This window comes from Monodelphis domestica, chromosome 3 (genome assembly GCF_027887165.1).
Source record: "Monodelphis domestica isolate mMonDom1 chromosome 3, mMonDom1.pri, whole genome shotgun sequence".
NCBI lineage: Eukaryota > Metazoa > Chordata > Mammalia > Didelphimorphia > Didelphidae > Monodelphis > Monodelphis domestica.
The window spans coordinates 128,656,503-128,675,453 of record NC_077229.1 but is presented as its reverse complement, the minus strand read 5'-3'; the positions used below and the strand labels follow the sequence as shown (position 1 = coordinate 128,675,453).

General features: G+C 34.9%; 1 protein-coding gene across 4 annotated transcripts in view; it reads right to left on the bottom strand.

Moving 5' to 3' along the window:
* ASAP1 (ArfGAP with SH3 domain, ankyrin repeat and PH domain 1) overlaps positions 1-18,951 on the bottom strand; it is a 522,736-nt gene that overhangs the window by 87,142 nt on the left and 416,643 nt on the right. For all 4 annotated transcript variants that reach the window (XM_056823080.1, XM_056823081.1, XM_001381404.5 and 1 more), the window contains 2 exons: positions 16,200-16,300; positions 9,672-9,741 (listed from right to left, as the gene is read on the bottom strand). In XM_056823080.1, the coding sequence (XP_056679058.1) occupies positions 9,672-9,741; positions 16,200-16,300 (171 nt within the window). The remainder of the gene's footprint in view (positions 1-9,671; positions 9,742-16,199; positions 16,301-18,951) is intronic.

Here is an 18,951-nt window from a genome sequence, read left to right as displayed (position 1 = left end):
CTCATCAGCTTCCATGGTTTTAATTTGTAAGAAGATGACCCACACTTTTATACATCTAGCTCTAGCCACTCAGCTGAGCTCCAGCCCTGTATTACTAGATGTGTTCCCCTCATGCCAGGAATGTTCTACCTCCTTTCTTCTTCGAATCTGTGGCTTCCTTCAAGACTTAGCTCAAATGAAACTCTCTGTAAAAGACCTTTCCCAGTTCCTTCTGCTGTTAGTGCCTTTCCTTCTAAGGTTACCTTTATCCACATTAGGTTATTGCATGTACCTGTTTATCAACATAATGCCTTTTTTACTAGAAGTAAGACCCCTGAGGGCAGGTACTATTTTCATTTTTGGGGGGAGGAGGTATCAAAGTGCCAGATATATATAGTATGTGCTTAACAAATGGTTTTCCAATGATAGGGCCTTAGAATACTTTTTAATGGGTAAAAGGTTTTAAGAAAGCATTTAAGTTAACAAAATTCTAAGATGGAAGGTGGACACCCCCTGGGGGAAAATAGAACATTAGTTTTATTGGAAGGATGGATTATTGTTCATAAATGAGCAAAGAACATGAACCACCAGGCAAAAGAAACCTCTAGGTACTTGAATTGTACAGATAACATATGAGAACATTATTTAAACTATTAAACAATGATGGCTATTGATTTTCAGTCTAGGAAATGTGAGTTTTCTCCAACCCTTATAGCTTCTAACATTTTTGAGTTGGCTCTTAAAATGAGTTTTGATATTTAGACAATAATATTAATATTTTTTCTGAAATATTAATGCCATCAGTACATTTTTTCTTTACACCAATGCTTCATTGTATTTTTTGAAGACTAAATAGAGAGCACAAGTACAAACTCTGGCAAATCTTGCCAAGCTAGAAAGAATGGAAGGGAACGAGTGTTTTTAAGCATCTGTTATGTGCTGGGCATGATCTGGGCACACAGTAGATACTTAATGATTATTGATTGTTTTACAAATATCTCATTGGATTCTAAGCCAACTCGGCAGATAGGTGATAACATTATCTCTATTTTACAGATGAAGAAACAGAGGTTAACAGAGATTAAATCCTATACCTAGGGTTACATAGCTAATGTCTTGGGCCAAATTTGAACTTGGGTAGTTCTGACACAAAATCCTATGCACTGAATCCCTTATTTGTCTCTGAAAAACTAAGAATACAGGCCATAGGGCAGATTCTAAATCTACTGGAATTCAGAGGCTCAACAACAAAAGGGTAATTCCTAGGTGATGGAATATTTTTTTGACTATTGCTACTCTTGAAATCTGTCTAATGAGGTGTGAGGAGGTTCTGATTTACACAGGAGATGGTAGTAGTCATACTGATGATAACACAGTCCTTCTGTATCAGGAGATAAAAGCAGATGCCACCTCATCCAGAAGACACATTTTATAAATCAGAGGTCAAAAGGGAAAATATTTGTCTCAAGTTTTACAGTGAGCAAAGTCCTAGAGCTAGAATGTGAAACCAAATCTTCTGAAAAATTGCTTCCTATTTGTTTTGATGGTGACTCTCCTCCGATTACCTCAACACTTTGTCGGAAGCTTCCTACAAGCCCAGATGGGAGGGAGCCAGACTTCCTCAGTTTACAGTTTATGAGGAAACTGTACTATGGAGTAGGGAGAAAAAGGCAGGAAATAGGACTCAGATGACCTGTTTTAAATTCTCAGTTGTTGGATGAATTGTTAAGTTTTAATTAAGGCTTAGGTTTATTTGTTTTGACAAAGGCATAATAAAATCTCCTAGAGAATTATAAGATTCCCATTGGAGTTGACCTTATAGTGGCAAAATGTCTACCTTAAATTAACCAGTAAGTGTTTATTGAGTAGTTATCCTGTATTGGATATGGTTACTTGGTGCCAAAATAAATTAATGAATTAAGTTAACAATGATTAAGCACTTTGTACCATGCACAAAAATGAAGCAGTTGCTGCCCTCAAGGAGCTTACATTCTACCCAACCATTTAGAGAACTGAAAATCAGCAAAAAAAAAAATGTTTTTCAAGGTAGAACTTGCAGGGGTATATGCAGAGGTGTGCCAAAGAGCAACTTATATGAAAGCTCAAACTTGACTTGAAGAAATATAACATGAAATAAATTTTTTCAGACTGAAACAGGGAATAATGTAAATTTCCCTAACATAAACTGACTCCAAATTAATTTATATCAAAGCAATTTGAAATGGATGGCAAGTTACCAAGAGGCAAGCTCAGGATTTAATATAAAGAAACCTTTGTAATAAAAAGAAGGAGTTCCTTCTGGAACTAGTAGGATTCCCCCTTGTTGAAAGTCTTTGAGTCAAGACTAGATAGCCACATGGTAGGTATGTTGAAATGAAAACTTGTTTCTAGGTATGGGTTAAGGAAGATGACCATTATGGTCCCTTCAAACTCTAAAATATTGTACTTCTATGAAACAGCACTCATGAATTAGTACTTTGAAAAGGAATTCCACTGGGAAATTCAATTAAAAAGTATAAGGAATTCCCAAGTACTAAAGAGGCCCCAAGTCATGGCCCAGGGTTCTCTGAATAGAAATAGATTTGCATTTTTTTTAAATGAGATAATTAAAATTCAGTCTCTCCCAGGAAACCAGTGCCCTTAATTTCCACTAAGACTCACAGTAATCACAAGAGAGCTTACAAAGTCAAGAAAAGCTAGCTGACTGTCTGTTGAGACCATACTTTAGGGAACAGGGATGTGATTAAATATGATTTAGTTAATAGCAAAAGCAGCCTGTCCTGCTAATGAAAAGATACCTTGTGTTCTAGGCACCAGGCTGCAAGTATTCCTGGTACTTCTAAAAGAACAAGAATATACAGGAGAATTAAATAGATTCAGAAGAACTTTCTCACGCTGTCTCTTTAGTGGATGACAGTCGTAGATAGCTGATTAAGCCCTGTACAAGATTCTGATGGTGCCCCGTGGTTAAAAGATTCTTGCATGCCCAATGTCACGTGTCAAGATTCGTTATTTATGATGTCTAAGTACATTTGAAGTGCATCAAAACAAACTGCATTGATTAGACAAAGGTTTGCAAGTTCTGACTGAGAAGATGGCTGATTTCATTCACTTTAATTCAGCTGAAATGAGAGTGGTCTCCAAGTATATGAAGGGCAGTCAACTCTCCCAAGTCTTAGACATTAGAGTCTGGCCCTAAAGGACAAAAGTAGTAACAACAGATAGAAGTGGCTAAGGGACAAACTGGTCTTGATACCAAGAAAGTCTTGATAATAATCAGAGCTCTCCAAAGGTAGGATGGTCTGTGTGAGTGGTAACAGGTGCTTCCTCACTAGAGGCCTTTAAGGAAGGGCATGATATAAGAACAAGCATTTTATAAAATGCTTTATGATTTGCAAAATACTTTATAAATATTTCATCTGATCCTTACAAAAACCCTAGGGTGGGAGGTGCTATTATTAATATATTCTACATATGAAGAAACCGAGGCAGAGAGAAGTTAAGTGACTTGCCCAGGATCATACAGTGAGTAAATTTCTGAGGTCATATTTGTACTTGGGGTTTCCTGACTCCAGGTTCCACTCTATTCACCAAGCCACCTAGTTATGGATGTTTTAAATAGTTTCTTTTCAAGAATTCTTTACATATGTATATGGTACTATGTTTGGTGCTGGGGAAATAAAGAAATGAGAGACTCCATCTTTAAAAAAATTATAATCCCCTAGGGTAGGCTATAACTTGCATATAAAAAAGGATGATATAAAAATGGTAGCCAGGTGGCACAGTGGAGAGAGTATCAGGTCTAGAGTAAGGAAGACTCATTTTTTGAGTTTAAATCCAGCTTAGAAATGTACTAGCTATGGGTTCCTGGGCAAGACTCTTAACCCTACTTGCCTCAGTTTCCTCATCTGAAAAATGAGCTGGAATGAGAAGGAAATGGCAAACCCCATTTAGTATCTTTAGAAAGAAGACAATGACAATAATAATAAAGATGATGTGTTAGGCCAAAGGGCAGATTCAGAAAAAGTGCTCTAGGAAAGGTTGTGGTGGGAAAAATAAGATTTAGGAGCATAAAAAATTATGCAATACTGCAAAAGGCTAAGTGAAGCATATCTTATTCTCAACAACACGAAAATTTTTTCTCTAGCAAAAGGAAATTAGTATGGTCTTATGAAAATTCCCAAGTAAAAGCATCCTGAAATCTATTTCTGAAGGTTATTCCTTGGGTATACTGAGCTTCAAAAAACAGCCTCTTCAGTAGAGAATCCTTAAGAGTGATGAGCAGCAATGGGGACTTTTATGGGGAATTTCCACCTCAGATGCTCTCTAGATCTGATCCTAGTAATCTAATAAAATCTGACAGCATCACAGAATGTATATGCTTCAAGAAGGGACTGAAAACCAGGATGCTCTGGGCAGTAGGTTAAATGCAAGAAAATAAGAGAATCTCTAGAAGAGGAAGAAGGAAAAAGGTGCCTCAGTGTCTTCTAAAAGGAAAATCTGCCTCCAGCCAATTTTGCATTAACAATTGCCTTTACAAGCAGAAGATTTATTTAAGAAGCAGCTGCAGCTTTGTCCACAGCTGCAAAAGTAATAAGAGACTCAGACAGAATACTAAATTTGAGAGGCAAAATTATAGCCCCCCCAAAAAGGGTGGGAGGAGAGAAAGAGTTCTATAATCATTCTAAGATACTATTCTGACAATGGCATTCTCACTCTGCCTTATAATATCATGATTGACAACATTACTCATGGAATCAACAACTCTCAAAACATAACAGATCTAACTGCTGAACTTTCAAAATGCTAAAGGCTTTGGGAATCCCCCAGAGAATAAAACTAAGATTTATAAAGTTTTAATGTATCAGGTACTGGGCTAAATGCTTTATAATTATTATCTCATTTGATACTCATAACTCTGGGAGGTAGGTGACCCTCTATCTACTGTGTACTTGAAAGGCTGTCCTGCTGAAGAGGTATTAGCCCCACAGGGTTAAAGTAGGAGTAATGAATAAAAAACTGTTGTTGTTTGGCCACTTTCAATCATGTCCAATTCTTTGTGACTCCATTTGGGGTTTTCTTAGCAAAGATACTCAAGGGGTTGCCAATTCCTTCTCCAGCTCATTTTACAGATGAGGAAACTGAGACAAACTGGGTTAAATGACTTGCTAAGGATCACCTAAATAGTTAGTATCTAAAAAATGGAAAATGGTAAATTTGGGCTTGAAGTTTTTGTAACAAGGAGACCTGAAAATTCTGGAAAGTGCTGCCTTAGGGTATGGTGAGCTCCCACTCATTGGAGGTCTTCAAGCACTGGGTGGATGACTGCTTATATTACGGAGGATTCTCTTTCAGTTTTGGCCTAGAAAAGGTGGAATCTGAGTTCTCTCTGAGCTCTGAAACCATGCGAATTTTGAAATTTAAGATTAAGCATAAACATTGATATTTACATGAAGATAGCCAATATAAGAAATGTCCCCTCAAACCAGTACTTTTTCAGTAAGTATTTTTCACAATTCCAAGATAGGAGGTCTAGACATAAGGCACCCACATATCTTCTTTGAAATGTCAGCTTATTAAAAGTTGGCATATTAATTTAGGTGGTTATGATTTTACTCTGCAAATCTGGAGAAGACTTAGGTAAGGTATGATTGGTGTCAAGTATTCAAAGGGCTACTGTGTAGGAGGCAGATTTTGGCATAATTTATATAAGATATGTTCCCCAAAAGAATCTTTGGAGACCATAAGCTCCTTGGCACTGTGATGGTGTTCAAGCAGGTTCTGGATCACAATTATTTTGGAGTATTATACTAGAGAACCATCATCAAAAAGGAGTGGTACTAGGTAGTTACTTTTCAGGTAATACTTCAATTCTAAGAATGGTTCAAGTTATGAGTAACTTATAATAGCTTAACTTTGTGATTATCTCACTATTTTATAACTATCATCTCAACAGAAAATGCAAGTCTAGAAATTGATAAAATTAAGCAACATAGGCAAAAAGTTTAAGATCTTTGGAATTAGCTCAACTTTCTCATTTCGTCAACTATCAGAGCACTCAGGGCATATTTGCTTATATCAGTGTTTAACTATTTTACTTATTAATGTGCTGTTCTTTAAATACAAAGAGGTTGTTCTTGTACCTTACTGTCCCTAGGACATACACTTTGAATGTTTTCTACCCCATTAGTGTTGGGTAGATCCCTCTACTTCTTCAGGGTTACTTCTATACTTGTGAATCTGATTACTAATTAAGAAGAGAGGCTAGATAAGGCTTATAGCACAGTTTTTCTTTAATTCAATTGCCATTACAAGGGGAGCTCAAACTTGTGACCTTCATTTCACTCTTATTTGCCCTCTGATTTTGAAAAGGACCAGCGACATAATAGTCACAACTTGCACTTTACTTTGAGCTAACCAGTCCAGATAGTGTTCTACCTTGTGTTTCAATTCCCAGGATTAGTGCTGCCTAACAGAACTAACCCAAAGTACAGTGGCCTCACTCAGAGGATGGATGATCATTTAACCACCTGTCAGGTATTTTTTTTAGTAGGGATTTTCTTTCAGATAAAGGTAAGACTAGGCCGTCCCTGAGGTTCCTCTTCAACCTGAAAATTCAGTGAAAATTCAACATACAAGTGGTAAAATATTTTTGTAGCAAGTTTCTCTAATAGAAATCTCATTGGCATGTAAGGAACTGATTCAAAGTCATTAGACTAAAAACAATCCTGAACTGATAGTCAAAAGATATAAACTATAAGTGTTGAAAGGAAGAAATCTAAGCTCTCCAGCAAAAATATGGAAAAATGCATTATATCTCAATAAAATTTAGAGAAAATGAATGTTTAAGCAATTTAAAGCTTCACATCACACCCAGAGGACTAGCCAAGATGACAAAAAAAGAAAATGAAAATAACATGTATTGGAGGGGCTAGGAGAAAACAGGCACATACACTACTGCACTGTTGGTAGAGCTGTGAATTGATTCAGACATTCTAGGAAAATTTGGAACTATGTCCAAAATGTTACTAAACTATGCATAACCTTTGACCCAATTTATATCACTACAAGGTCCCTACCTCAAAAGAAATCAAAGAAGGAGGAAAAAGACCTATAGGTACAAAAATATTTATAGTAGCTTTTCTCGTGGAAAATTAAAAACTACTGGGTAATGGTTAAACAAATTGTCACATATGAATGTAATCAAATATTATTGTGCCATAAGAAATGACAAAATGGATAGTTTCAGAGGAAACTGGGAATACCCCTATGATACAATATAAAGCCAACTGAATAAAAATAGAAGAGTGATATTTATAGGATAACAACATAAAATAGAAAAAAATAACATTGTAGGGTTTTAGAATTCTACTATAATAATGATATACAATAATAGTCTTTGTATCCAAAAGACAAAAGATGAAACATTTTTCACTTCCTGCCAGAGGTGATTAACTTAAAATGCAAAGAGATAATCATTTCTGAACACAGGCAATATGAGCATTTGTTTTGCTAAACTATTCGTGTAATGTATTGAGGATTTTATTTTATTCTTTCTAATATATTTATTAATTGGTGTGTGGTAGGATAAATGGGAGGGACCAGTTAACAAAAGAACAAATATTTTTCTTTATACCACTGGGTTATTTACATAGAATCATAAAATCTCAGAGCTGCAAGAGATTTCAGAACTAATTTAGTTTAGTACACATCTGATTTTAATGCCTTGTACACTCTAGGAACTTAATATTAAACTGAATCTCTTCTATCATATTCTTGACAAATGGTTATCTTATTTCTGCTTGAATACTTCTCATGACAGAAAAGGCAGTTAATTCCACTTTCAGTGTTCTAGAAATTAGGAAATTCTTGTTCATGTTGAAATTATTTCTTTAAAATTTCTATCCTTTGACCCTACTTAACTTTATACCTGGTTCAATGTATGACACCCCTTCTCTGGCAACTTTTCTTCCTCTGCCCCTGAAGCCTTCTAATAATGGCCTCCTCCAGCATTTCATCAATTGGGACCTCTGGTTGAGGAAGTACCCATGGTAGTCATGTTCAGTTTTAACCTGGTGCAGGTCATGATCTCCCAAACTTCCCTCCCAGATTTTCAATTCTTTTTGTCTTCTTCCATTAGAATATTGGCTCCCAGAGGGCAAAGATTCCCTTTCTTTTTGTAAACATTTTTATTCCTAGTGCTTAGCATTGTACCAGGCATATAGTAAATGTTTAATACATGCTCTATGTATGTAAGTATTCCTTTTCCCCTCCCTCCTTTACTCCCATCCTCCATCCATCTGTCTGTTCTCCCCTCCCCCCCAAAAAATCAGAAAAATCTTCTCATGTCACAATTTGGATTTCTAGTAAGGGAGTTCTAGGTGTGAATTTTATTTCTGGCATTGTTTCAGAGGTGAGAGAAGTAGTTTACAGGATCCGGAGATGGGCAAATAATTTTATTCTTTGAGCTTTAGTTTATTTGTTTAGAAAACAGAGATAATAACTATGATATCCCTATCCTAACCTTTCTGTCTAAATACCACATGGAGTTTCTAAGGGGATCAGATAAAATAATGCATGTAAAATGCTATGTGTTATAGTAATCTCTGTTGGTATCAGTAATTTAAGAAAACATTTTTAAATGCCTACTATGTGTCAGGCACAGTGCTGAGTTTTGGGGACAGAAGAAAGGCAAAAAAACAGTCCCTACTCCCATGGAGCACAGTCTAATGTGGGAAACAACATGAAAATAAACTATGTATGAACATGCTATAAAAAGGCTAAAGACATTCTATAGGAGAGATTCCTCTGGCCAGATTTAAAATTCAGAAAACTGTAAGGCATAATAACACACATATAGGATGGATGACTAGGAAATAATTAACAGAGAGGGCAGGCACTAGAATTAAGAGTGGTTGGAGAAGGATTACGGTAAAAGATAAGATTTTAGTTTGGGCAGGAAGGAAGCCAGGAAGGTCAGGAGGTAGAGTGGAGGAGGGAAAGTATTCTTGGCATGGAAGGCAGCCAGGGAAAATGCCCAAAGCCAAGTGATAGAACGTCTAGTTCATGGAACAGCAGGAGGTCAATGTCACACTGGAAACAAAGAGTCCATGTTGGGAAGTGAAGTATAAGAATACTTGAAAGTAGGAAGAGATTATATTATGAAGGGCTTTGAATGCCAAACAGAGAATTTTTTATTTGATCCTGGAGGCAATAGGGAGCCACTGGATTTTATCGAGGGGTGGAGGTATTGACATAGTTGGATCTATGCTTTAGGCTTCAGCATTGGATTGGAGTAGGGGGGAGACATAAGGCAAGCACTGAAATGTGTAAAATGAGCATCTTCTGTTCATAGGAAGACCACATCCTTGTGCCAAGTGGGTTGTATTTGGTACAATATGTCAGATGCAGAGGCATTGAATAAGAAAGCCAAAAAATAGGAGATCAAGTTAAAACAAACCAAAAAAATTTAGGGTGAAATGTCAAGAAAGACAAAATATAAACAGAGTTTAAAGTAACAATCCTGCTTTTCATCAATAAGACTCTAAACAGAATGTATCCCACTTGTCTCTAAACTAATATTTTAATACTGAATTGGAGAGTGGTTACTTCATATTACCTTTGCACACCTACAGTGTTTCAGATAGGAAATGTGATAAATGAGCTAGAGTAAACTAACAATGTTTACTTACTGTTGCATGGGATATGGTCAGAATTCCATTTTTTACAGTGCACTTTCTTCTTTGCCATACTTTGCGAAGCCTAAAAATAAGTCAAACAAAGGAATAATTTATTATTAACAAGAGGGGAAAAAACCATACATTAATTTGCTTTGGACAGAGCTATAACGTACAGGATTTTCTAAAAAGACATACATTTTAGTGTTTCCTCCATTAGCATAGGTGATAGGTATTAAAGTAAGACAGGAGTAAGATATAAGTCAGGAACTAGACAGACAGCAATGTCTCAGGGTAGTACTTAGCACTGTGTCTGGCATACGATAAGAGCTAAAAATTGCCCATTTATATACATTCATTCAATTATCCTGAGAAAACAGTCTACTTTTACATGGATCCAGAGATCATATATATGTCACAACAAATACTTGAAAACTTTTAAAACAATCTTAAATATCAGGCTACTAGAAAGAGTTATTAGTAATTTAGATGTAATGCTGTTTATCAATACATATAAAATAAAAGACAATAAATATTTTTGAAAGAGAATTTGAGAACTTTGTTTTGATGACTTTAAAAGTTGAGTTTTAAAGGCAAAAGAAATATTTTTTACCCAGGGAGAGGTTTATTTACTCTAGTTATATCTAGTCTTCATTGTTTAAAAAGCACTAGAGGATTTTTCCATATCTGTACACATGGAATAGTGATGAATCTACAGCCTTACATTTTCCCCACCACTTAAATAGGAAAAGTGACAGAATGTATCAGTAAGCCCTATTATTGACAAGGGGATGGCACTGCAATGAATTGTTTTTATAGACACCTACAATTCATTTTATGTGTAACCTGTTAAAAAGTCCTTTAAGTCTATCACCACAAACATTTTAAATAAATCTTGAGGCTAGGAAATCTGTCTTCTATAAGCAGCTTTTCAGCTTTGTCAATTCCTTGCAATACTTTATAGAGGGAATTAAAAATCTGATATAGAGTGACCAATGTGAAATTAAACACACTATCAGACTCTGTCTTGCAAGGAGTTTATAGAGTCATTCATTGGCAAGGAGTACTCAGGTTACAGTTCAGTCTGAAATATTTTCTTATGAGAATGAGATGTTTAAAATTAATCTTTTTAGTATGTAACTTAGAAATATATATGTTCCATTTTTTATTGTTGTTTAGTCACTTTTAACCATGTCTAACTTGTTGTGACCCCATTTGGGGTTTTCTTGGCAAAGATAATGAAGTGGTTTGCAATTTCCTTCTCCAGCTCATTTTGTAGATGAGGAAACTGAGGCAAATAGAGTTAAGATGATTTGCCCTGGATCATAAATCAAGTTAATTGTCTGAGGCCAGATTTGAACTTATGAAGACTGAGTCTTCCTGACTCCAAATTGAGTAATCTATCCACTGTGTGGATATCTATATATATCTGAATCTATGATTTTATAATAGACATAGATGTGTATATATAATCTTGCATTGAGATATGAATGTGTATATATATCTCCAAGCTAGATGTTATAGGACATAACTATAAATAATTACAGTTGAGATACCTGGAAGTTTACAAAACACAAATGGCAAGAAAGAAAACAGTAATACAAAAAAATACCATTGCCTCAATGTCTATACTCAAATGCCCTAATTTTAGGTAATAATAAGAAAAAAATAATCCATACCAAGGAGGCAAATTTGAAACTTTGATAAAACTAATGAATGGATCACATGACTTTTAATGGATAAAGTGTATTGAAAAAGTAGGAAAAAGTGGGAGAAGGCATATTAAAAATGTGTAATTATATTAGGAAATACAGGAACCAGAGAAAATGGAGGAAGAGAGTATGATGGAGAATAGTTGAATGAAGATCATTGCAAGGAAAATGTAAGTGATTTTGACATTGGAAAATATTTAAAAACCACCTGAACGTAAAGAAGAGTTTGAGAAACAAATAGCACACCTGGCACAAACACTTAACATAGCAGTATGGAAGAATCTAGTTATCCAAACAGTAGCTGGAGCTTTTTCTCTGACAAAAGTAAGATAGTAAATAATTTCTTGACTTGTCTTAGTGACAGGCAAGTCACCTTTCAAAATATGGAGGGATCAATAAAGAGACATTATATTCTGGATCTGATCACTAATAGGAAGATACTGGTGACCAAGAATGGGACTAATGGGAACTTTGGAGAGGTGTAAACATTCCTTTCTAGAGTTTGTGATAGAAGAAAGCAAATCCAGGCAAAGTCTGAAAAGGAATCTAGATTTTTAGAAAGCATCTTTTAATGGGTTCAGAGGAAAATATGTAAGTTCACATGGCTAAAGAGTTACAAGATAGTCATTCCAGGAGGAATGGGAGATTCTCATGAATAAAAAGGAAATACTTCCAATGGAAAGAAAAATGGGATCTATTTGAGGAAAACCAAAATAGAATATGTGAAATATTCCTTTTTGAATATAGCTACAAAAAAAAAACAATTTCAAAAGTACAAGATGGGTGAGGCATAGTTATAAAAAAGTTGCTCTTAAAAAGCAGTTTAACTGTATTTAGTAGATTCAATGAATCAGCAATGCAACATGGCAGCCAAAAAAAGATAATTTACTCTTAGGCTACAATAAGTGAAGCATAGCCTCCAGGAATACAGAAGTGGTAGAACATTGCATTCATTTCTAGGTGCTGTGATTTCAATTCACTTAGAATTTGGAGAAAGTTCAGAGGAGAACAAAGCGGATGGATGGTACATGGTCTCATGTCATATGAGTTGAAGTCATATCAGTTGAAGGCCCTGAGTATGTTTATCCTAGAGAACAAATGCCTTAGGAGAGAAATGAAGGTTAACTTCATATTTCTGAAGGACTATTTTATGAAAAAGGTTTATGACTTGTTTTGTTTAGTTCTAAAGAACCAGGGGCACTGGGTATAAATTATAAAAAATAAAAAAAATCTATTTTTGATGTGAGGAAAACTTCCTGAAAATTAGAACTAGCCACGAGTTTAATGGTTTGCTTTAAGAGTGAGCTTTCTCTCTGGAGGACTTCAGCAGAGTCTGACTTGAACACTTGTTATATGTTTATGAAAATCATTTAGCATGTAGTTTTGACAAAATGGCCATTTTAAGCCCTTTATAATTCTTAAATTGCATGATCCTATGAGATGATGCTTTTAGTCCCTTCAGAGAATATGTGTATTTCACATTTCTTTATTGGTTGATTGATTTCCCAGGTGTACAAGGAGTAGCCCAAAGCCATTCTATAGATCAGAGGGTCCAGGAATTTGTTTTATTTTTAGTATTTTGATAATGGTATTTTACTATAATTGTTTTTTTAAATGTATTTTTATTTTATAGACTTAAAATATCTTAAGAAGAAATACATACATTTTATCAGATTACCAAAGGAGTCCATGACCCCAAAGATTAAGAACTCAGGATATATGTATACATAGAGATATGTACATATGTGTGTATGGATAAACCCAAAAGAGACTTGATATCCTCTTAAGAATTTGAAGAACATGCCAGCCATACTTTTAGCCATGGTATTGATTAAAAAACAAAACAAGACAGTATGAGGCTATATCACATTGGTATGTAGATACTATAAGAGAATATCTCCAATATGTTGGCAGAGTTCCCTCTCAATAGAAGATTTGAGGAAAACATGAACAAATAGCACACAAAAAAATGGGCATGCATGTATTCAGGTCGGTATTAAATATTTTCATACATTTGTGCATGCACTTGGTTTCTTCTCATGACTTATATGAACCAAAGAGGGAGTATCTTGAAGGCATGAATCTTTCTGAGTTGATCCATGCTTCCTTGTTGAAATGGATAACACGTTCATTATTTCTAAATTTCAAACAGAAGGATAAGTTCAAAATTTAATTGGTTGCCTAATAACTTGCCTTTTTCATGTCTTAGAGCAATACTTAACAATCATTTTGCAGTTATGCAATCCTTTGTTTTTTGTGATATTATACATGTCCCTTATAACATGGTAGGAATATGACAGGCTAGTCACATGCCAAGAGAAATGAAGGAAAGATTCTGATATGTGAGGTAGATCACTTGGAATGACCTTATGGGAAGATACAGACAGGCATCCCATGGAACAGGCAGGAACAAATGGTTTGTGTGGTATTCATTTCATGAACAGGCACCAAGAACTCTTCATGACTCCAGTGCCTTTCATTCTAATGCAATGAAATCCAATAAATATTGATTAGGTACTCATCCTTACTTCATTTAGAGACACATGGTTGCTAGACTACTTGTTTTAAAAAACTAATTTTAGTTAATTTTTCTTTTCTGAGAAATTTAAGAATTTTTGCCACCTCACCTGAGAAAAACAAAGATAGATTTACAGTTTTACCAACCAAAGGTTGAAGTTACTACACTAGATGATATTGATATAAAGCCTGAAAAAGAAAATCAACAATATCAACTTTCTAAACGTCTGATAAGAGTACATAAATACACTTAATAAATGGATCCAAAGTTTATTTATGGGATATTCAATTTGTCCATTTTTCTTCAAAAATGATAGCAAAAGAAGCAAGAAGAAGACATTTTATTAAGAATTTGATTTTCACTAATAGAAGAACTGATTTCCAATCTGAGGTTCTAAGTTCAAATTCTCACTTTGACACATTTTGTGCATTATACAATGTTGGACAATGGAGATAAACTCTAATGTTCACCTACAAATCTATGATTTTATAATCCTTTTTCCATCACTCATAGATTAATATTCAAAGAACTCGTATTCCTCTCTGGAAAATGGGAATTAATAACTACTTTACTAAGATCCTATTTTTGTTGAGGGTAATTTTTATTTAGCTTGTTGTTAGTTGTTTGGTTGTTCAGTTATGCCTGACTCTTTGTGACCCCATGGACCAAATGTCCATGATATTTTTCTTGGCAAATATACTGGAATGGTCTGGCATTTCTTTCAGCAGTTTTTATGCAGGCAGGCATTAAATGACTTACCCTGAAATATCCAGCTAGTTAAGTATTTGAGGTCAGATTTGAAATCTGGACTTTCATTCTAGGACCAGTGATCTATGTACTGTATCACCAATCTGCCTGTTAAATTTAAGTCATACTAAATAAATGGCAGTTATCAATATGTGGAATCACTGATTGAAGAGCTCTTACTCCACTATGATAATAATGACTTTTTTTTAAGGTAAATCTTTACAGTTTATTATAGTCATTGAGAAATTTCCTACCTATAATCACTATTTCTTTAATATGGATTCTTAGAAGGGGAAATGTGACTTGAATTATAACTGGTGGCTTGACTTTTATTCTCTTTTTCCTTATAATCCAGTTAGGCTAATTTTCCTAAAATCTTGCTCTAATGTATTAGTCCTATGTAAAAATAGACTCAAATCCAGGACTTCAATCCCCAGAAGCCCTTGCTCCACTTCCCCAGAATGCCCTCTAATCTCACTGAATTCTCACCTGGGCCGAGAGCGAGATGGGGTATTTAAACCTGGTTGTGAATAGGCTTGGGCTCTTTTGGACTTCTGTTTTGGAGCAGACGCGTCTCTTTCATGATGTGAGGTTATCTTGTCTAGGCCTCTCTGGCCTAGGCATGTGCTTTTCTTATTCTGTATTTTCTTTAATCCTTAACCTTTAATAAACCTCATAAATATATAATATTCCTTGCAGAGAGAAACTAATTTCTACCTGCTTCAGTTTCCCCAAAATTTTAATCTTTACACTTATTGAAAAATGTATATATTACCATGCAGATATGGTTCTTACTCTATCTTGGGATGCAAAGATTTATCAAATGAATCAGTTTACTCCTAGTTATAAACTTTCTAGAACAAAAATAATACTTGTTAGAGTATATATACTGTTATGTTTTAGTTTTAAAATCTGAAAATATACTTAAAACAAAGAGAATGGCAATGTGCGCTGACAATATAATAACCATAATAATTTGGTTACTATCAAAACCTTCTCTGTCTGAGTGTAAGGATCATGGTTGTATTAAGTGAGTGGAATGAGTTTGAACTAGTAAACCATGAAACCAATTGTCTCACTTTGTCCATTCCCTGAGATTCAAAAGGAATTCATGTGGTTTTGCTGGTCTTTTGAATTTCTTGGTTTATAATTTGAATCTTAGTCTTGCTAAGTTTTACTGAATATTTGTGCATATAAAAGCTCTTTTATTAAATTTCATATTTTGTCATGGCACCTACCAACACTTTTTCAGTTACTTGGTCCTCTCAAACATGATTGACCTTAGGACACTATTTACTGATGAGATAAACATAAACGATCCTACTTTAACAAATTTAAAAACACGTGGGTGTATACACATGAACATGTAGTAAGACCCCAAATGGAAAGTGAATGCCTTTGAAAATTTATAAGAGGACATGGACAAAAAAATCACACAGAATGAAACAGTATGGATAGGTTCTGATTGGCACAACTAGAGGAAGTACTCACCTTGGTAAGATCACAAATCTGCTGACATATGAGACATGTAACATACACACACACACAATGACTCTTCATACATACCCATCGCTCTTCTTTAGCAAATAACCCTTCTTCTCACTGCCGTACTCCTTATTGCCCTGAAGCTGATGCATACTGTACCCTCCTTGCCTGCTCTGGGAATCCTGTGTAAGAAGAAACCATGAAAAAGAAAAATTACAAACAACTCATAAGCTTGGGCACCATCGTGTTCAGCTATATCATACCCACTTGTTCCACATTAAACACATACATATTAACTATTGGGCTTAGGGAAAGAATTTTGAGACTCTAGCATCCAGGCAAGTCCACTCATTTTCCAGAGGATGAAACTGAGAATCAGAAGGGGGGAGAAATCTGCCTGACCCAAGTTTAGTGCAATGTGCTTTTGGGGAAAGATTATTAGGCTAGGTATAACTAGGTCTGGGTTTGAAAATTGTTTCTACCACCTGTGTCCTTGGGTAAGCCTCTAGACTTCTGGAACTCTAAGTTTTCATCTAAAATAATTATCAATACTCAATATCAGTAATACTTTCTCCACTCATCTCATAAGGTTGTTATGAGGAAAGCAATTTCTATAAAGTGTTCTATAAAAGAAAGTATTTATGAGTGGTAGATCTCATGTAATGCTAGTGCATTCACTCTATTAATTACCACCAATATATTCTGACTATATCCTATGTGTACAAAGTTTTCTGCATGTTGTCTACCTCACTGGACCATGAGCTCCTTGTGAGCTAGGATTATTTTTTGCCTTTCTGTGTATCCTTAGTCCTTAGCACTATGTCTGGCACACAAAAGGTCTTGCTTATTGTTTAACTGTCATGAGACCAGGTTCCCTGATGTATAATCTGGAGCTTTTCTACTTCATTTCAGATATATTCAATTTCACTATAACTTAAAAAAGAAAATAAATGAAAGTGTAATTTTATATTTTTAGACTATTCATGCTTGTTTAGCACTGCAAACACTATCTCTGTAAAAGAAGCAGTGGAAAAAAAGGCTGGTGAAATATCTAAGGACCCTTAAAAATGTTATGAACCTGAGGATGTTCTTAATTTAGAAAATTATATCACTTTTTCTACAAACACCCCATTACAAAAGGGGCACCTAGTGAAAGTCACTTGAGTAAAAGTAACTTAAGTATTCAGAATCTTTTCCACCAAATTATGTTTCATAAGTAATGATGCTATAAAAAGCATTTAGAAATTGCTCTTTAAAAAAAAGCCTTTAGAAATAAGAAATACAAATACAAAAGAGTTCATATCAGGAGAAAGATCTATATTTGCTTTCTAGTTGAAAGGTGGCAATAGGTTTAATAAAATAGTAAAGGTATATCATTCCAAAGGATATGGAAAGAATGCTGGATTTGGAGTTAAGAGATACGAATTCAAGTTCTTACTCTGCTACTTATTTATATGACTGGGCAAATTAATTTCTCTATCTGGGTCTCAAGTTTCCTTGGCTATGAAAGGGAGTTTGACTAGAAGATTCCTAAGATCTTTCTACAGTCTAACATTCAGTCATTGTGTAGTTAAGTCTATTAAGGGGTTCTGTGAAAATTCTACTACACTGTGACATCTAGGAGGGCAAAAATTGTGTCTTTATCAAAATTTGACATTTCTCTCAGGGCCTAGAACAATGCTCTTAACCCATTAGACAATAATTAAGCAATAAATGTTGAATGAATGTTTTAAGGAATGAAAGTCTAAATACAAAAAAGAATAAATCCAAACAAACAGGGAGTTCTTATATAGTATAATGAGAACTGATAAAAACTGAGTGTGGAAATTTGGGCCCTAGACCTGGCTTTTCAACCCTTTCTGAGACTAACATTCCTCACAAAAGGTTGTTGATATCTAAGCTCCCTTCCAGCTTGAACATGCTATGATTCATTGACTGTTAGAATTCCATATGCATAATTTACACATCTATAAATAAGTGTAATTTTACATCGACATCTGGATTGATGTTATAACAGCATTTCCTCTTCCCCACCATTGAATTAATACAAATATCCTTCAGGAAAATGAAAGAAACAGAGTAACAATCTTTCATAAAAGAACAAGAAATTTGATGACAGAAATATCAATAGAAAAATAAAGGCTCACAAAAAGTATTGACTTACTCTCCTAGACTTCGATCGGGAAAGGCAGAAGCAACAAAGGAAAGAAAAAGCAAAGAATTTGAAAAGAGAATTAATTAAAAAAAATTTCCCAATGATTGTATGTAGCACCCTCTTATTAATGCACATTGAAAACACCTTTATAATGAACTAAACAAAAATCTCAGTCATAACCCATTTTATTTTCTTAGTCCTTAGAAATACTGTATTTTTTCCCTATGGACTAATGAAAACAATATTCAATAGATTTGTAGGGCTTCATTCTCAACTCCAACTTTCCAAATTAGACTAGGAAAAATCTGATCCAAGAAACAAACTGAAAAGATTTGTTTTACCAAAGTGGTTCATGAACCTCAGTGTAAGAAATGTGAACCCACCCACAAAATAAAAAACCCAAACCACAAAAACAATAAAAACAAAACATCAGACAGAAGCATAGGTTTCTTTAAAAAAAAAAAACCCAATGATAGGGGGCAGCTGGGTGGCTTAATGGATTGAGAGCCAGGCCCAGAGAAAGGAGGACCTGAGTTCAAATTTAGCCTCAGACACTTTATAGCTGTGTTACCCTGGGCAAGGCCCTTAACCCTCGTTGCCTAGCCCTTACCACTCTTCTGCCTTGGGACCAATATACAGTATTGATTCTAAGACAGAAGGTAAGGGCTTTAAAAAAAA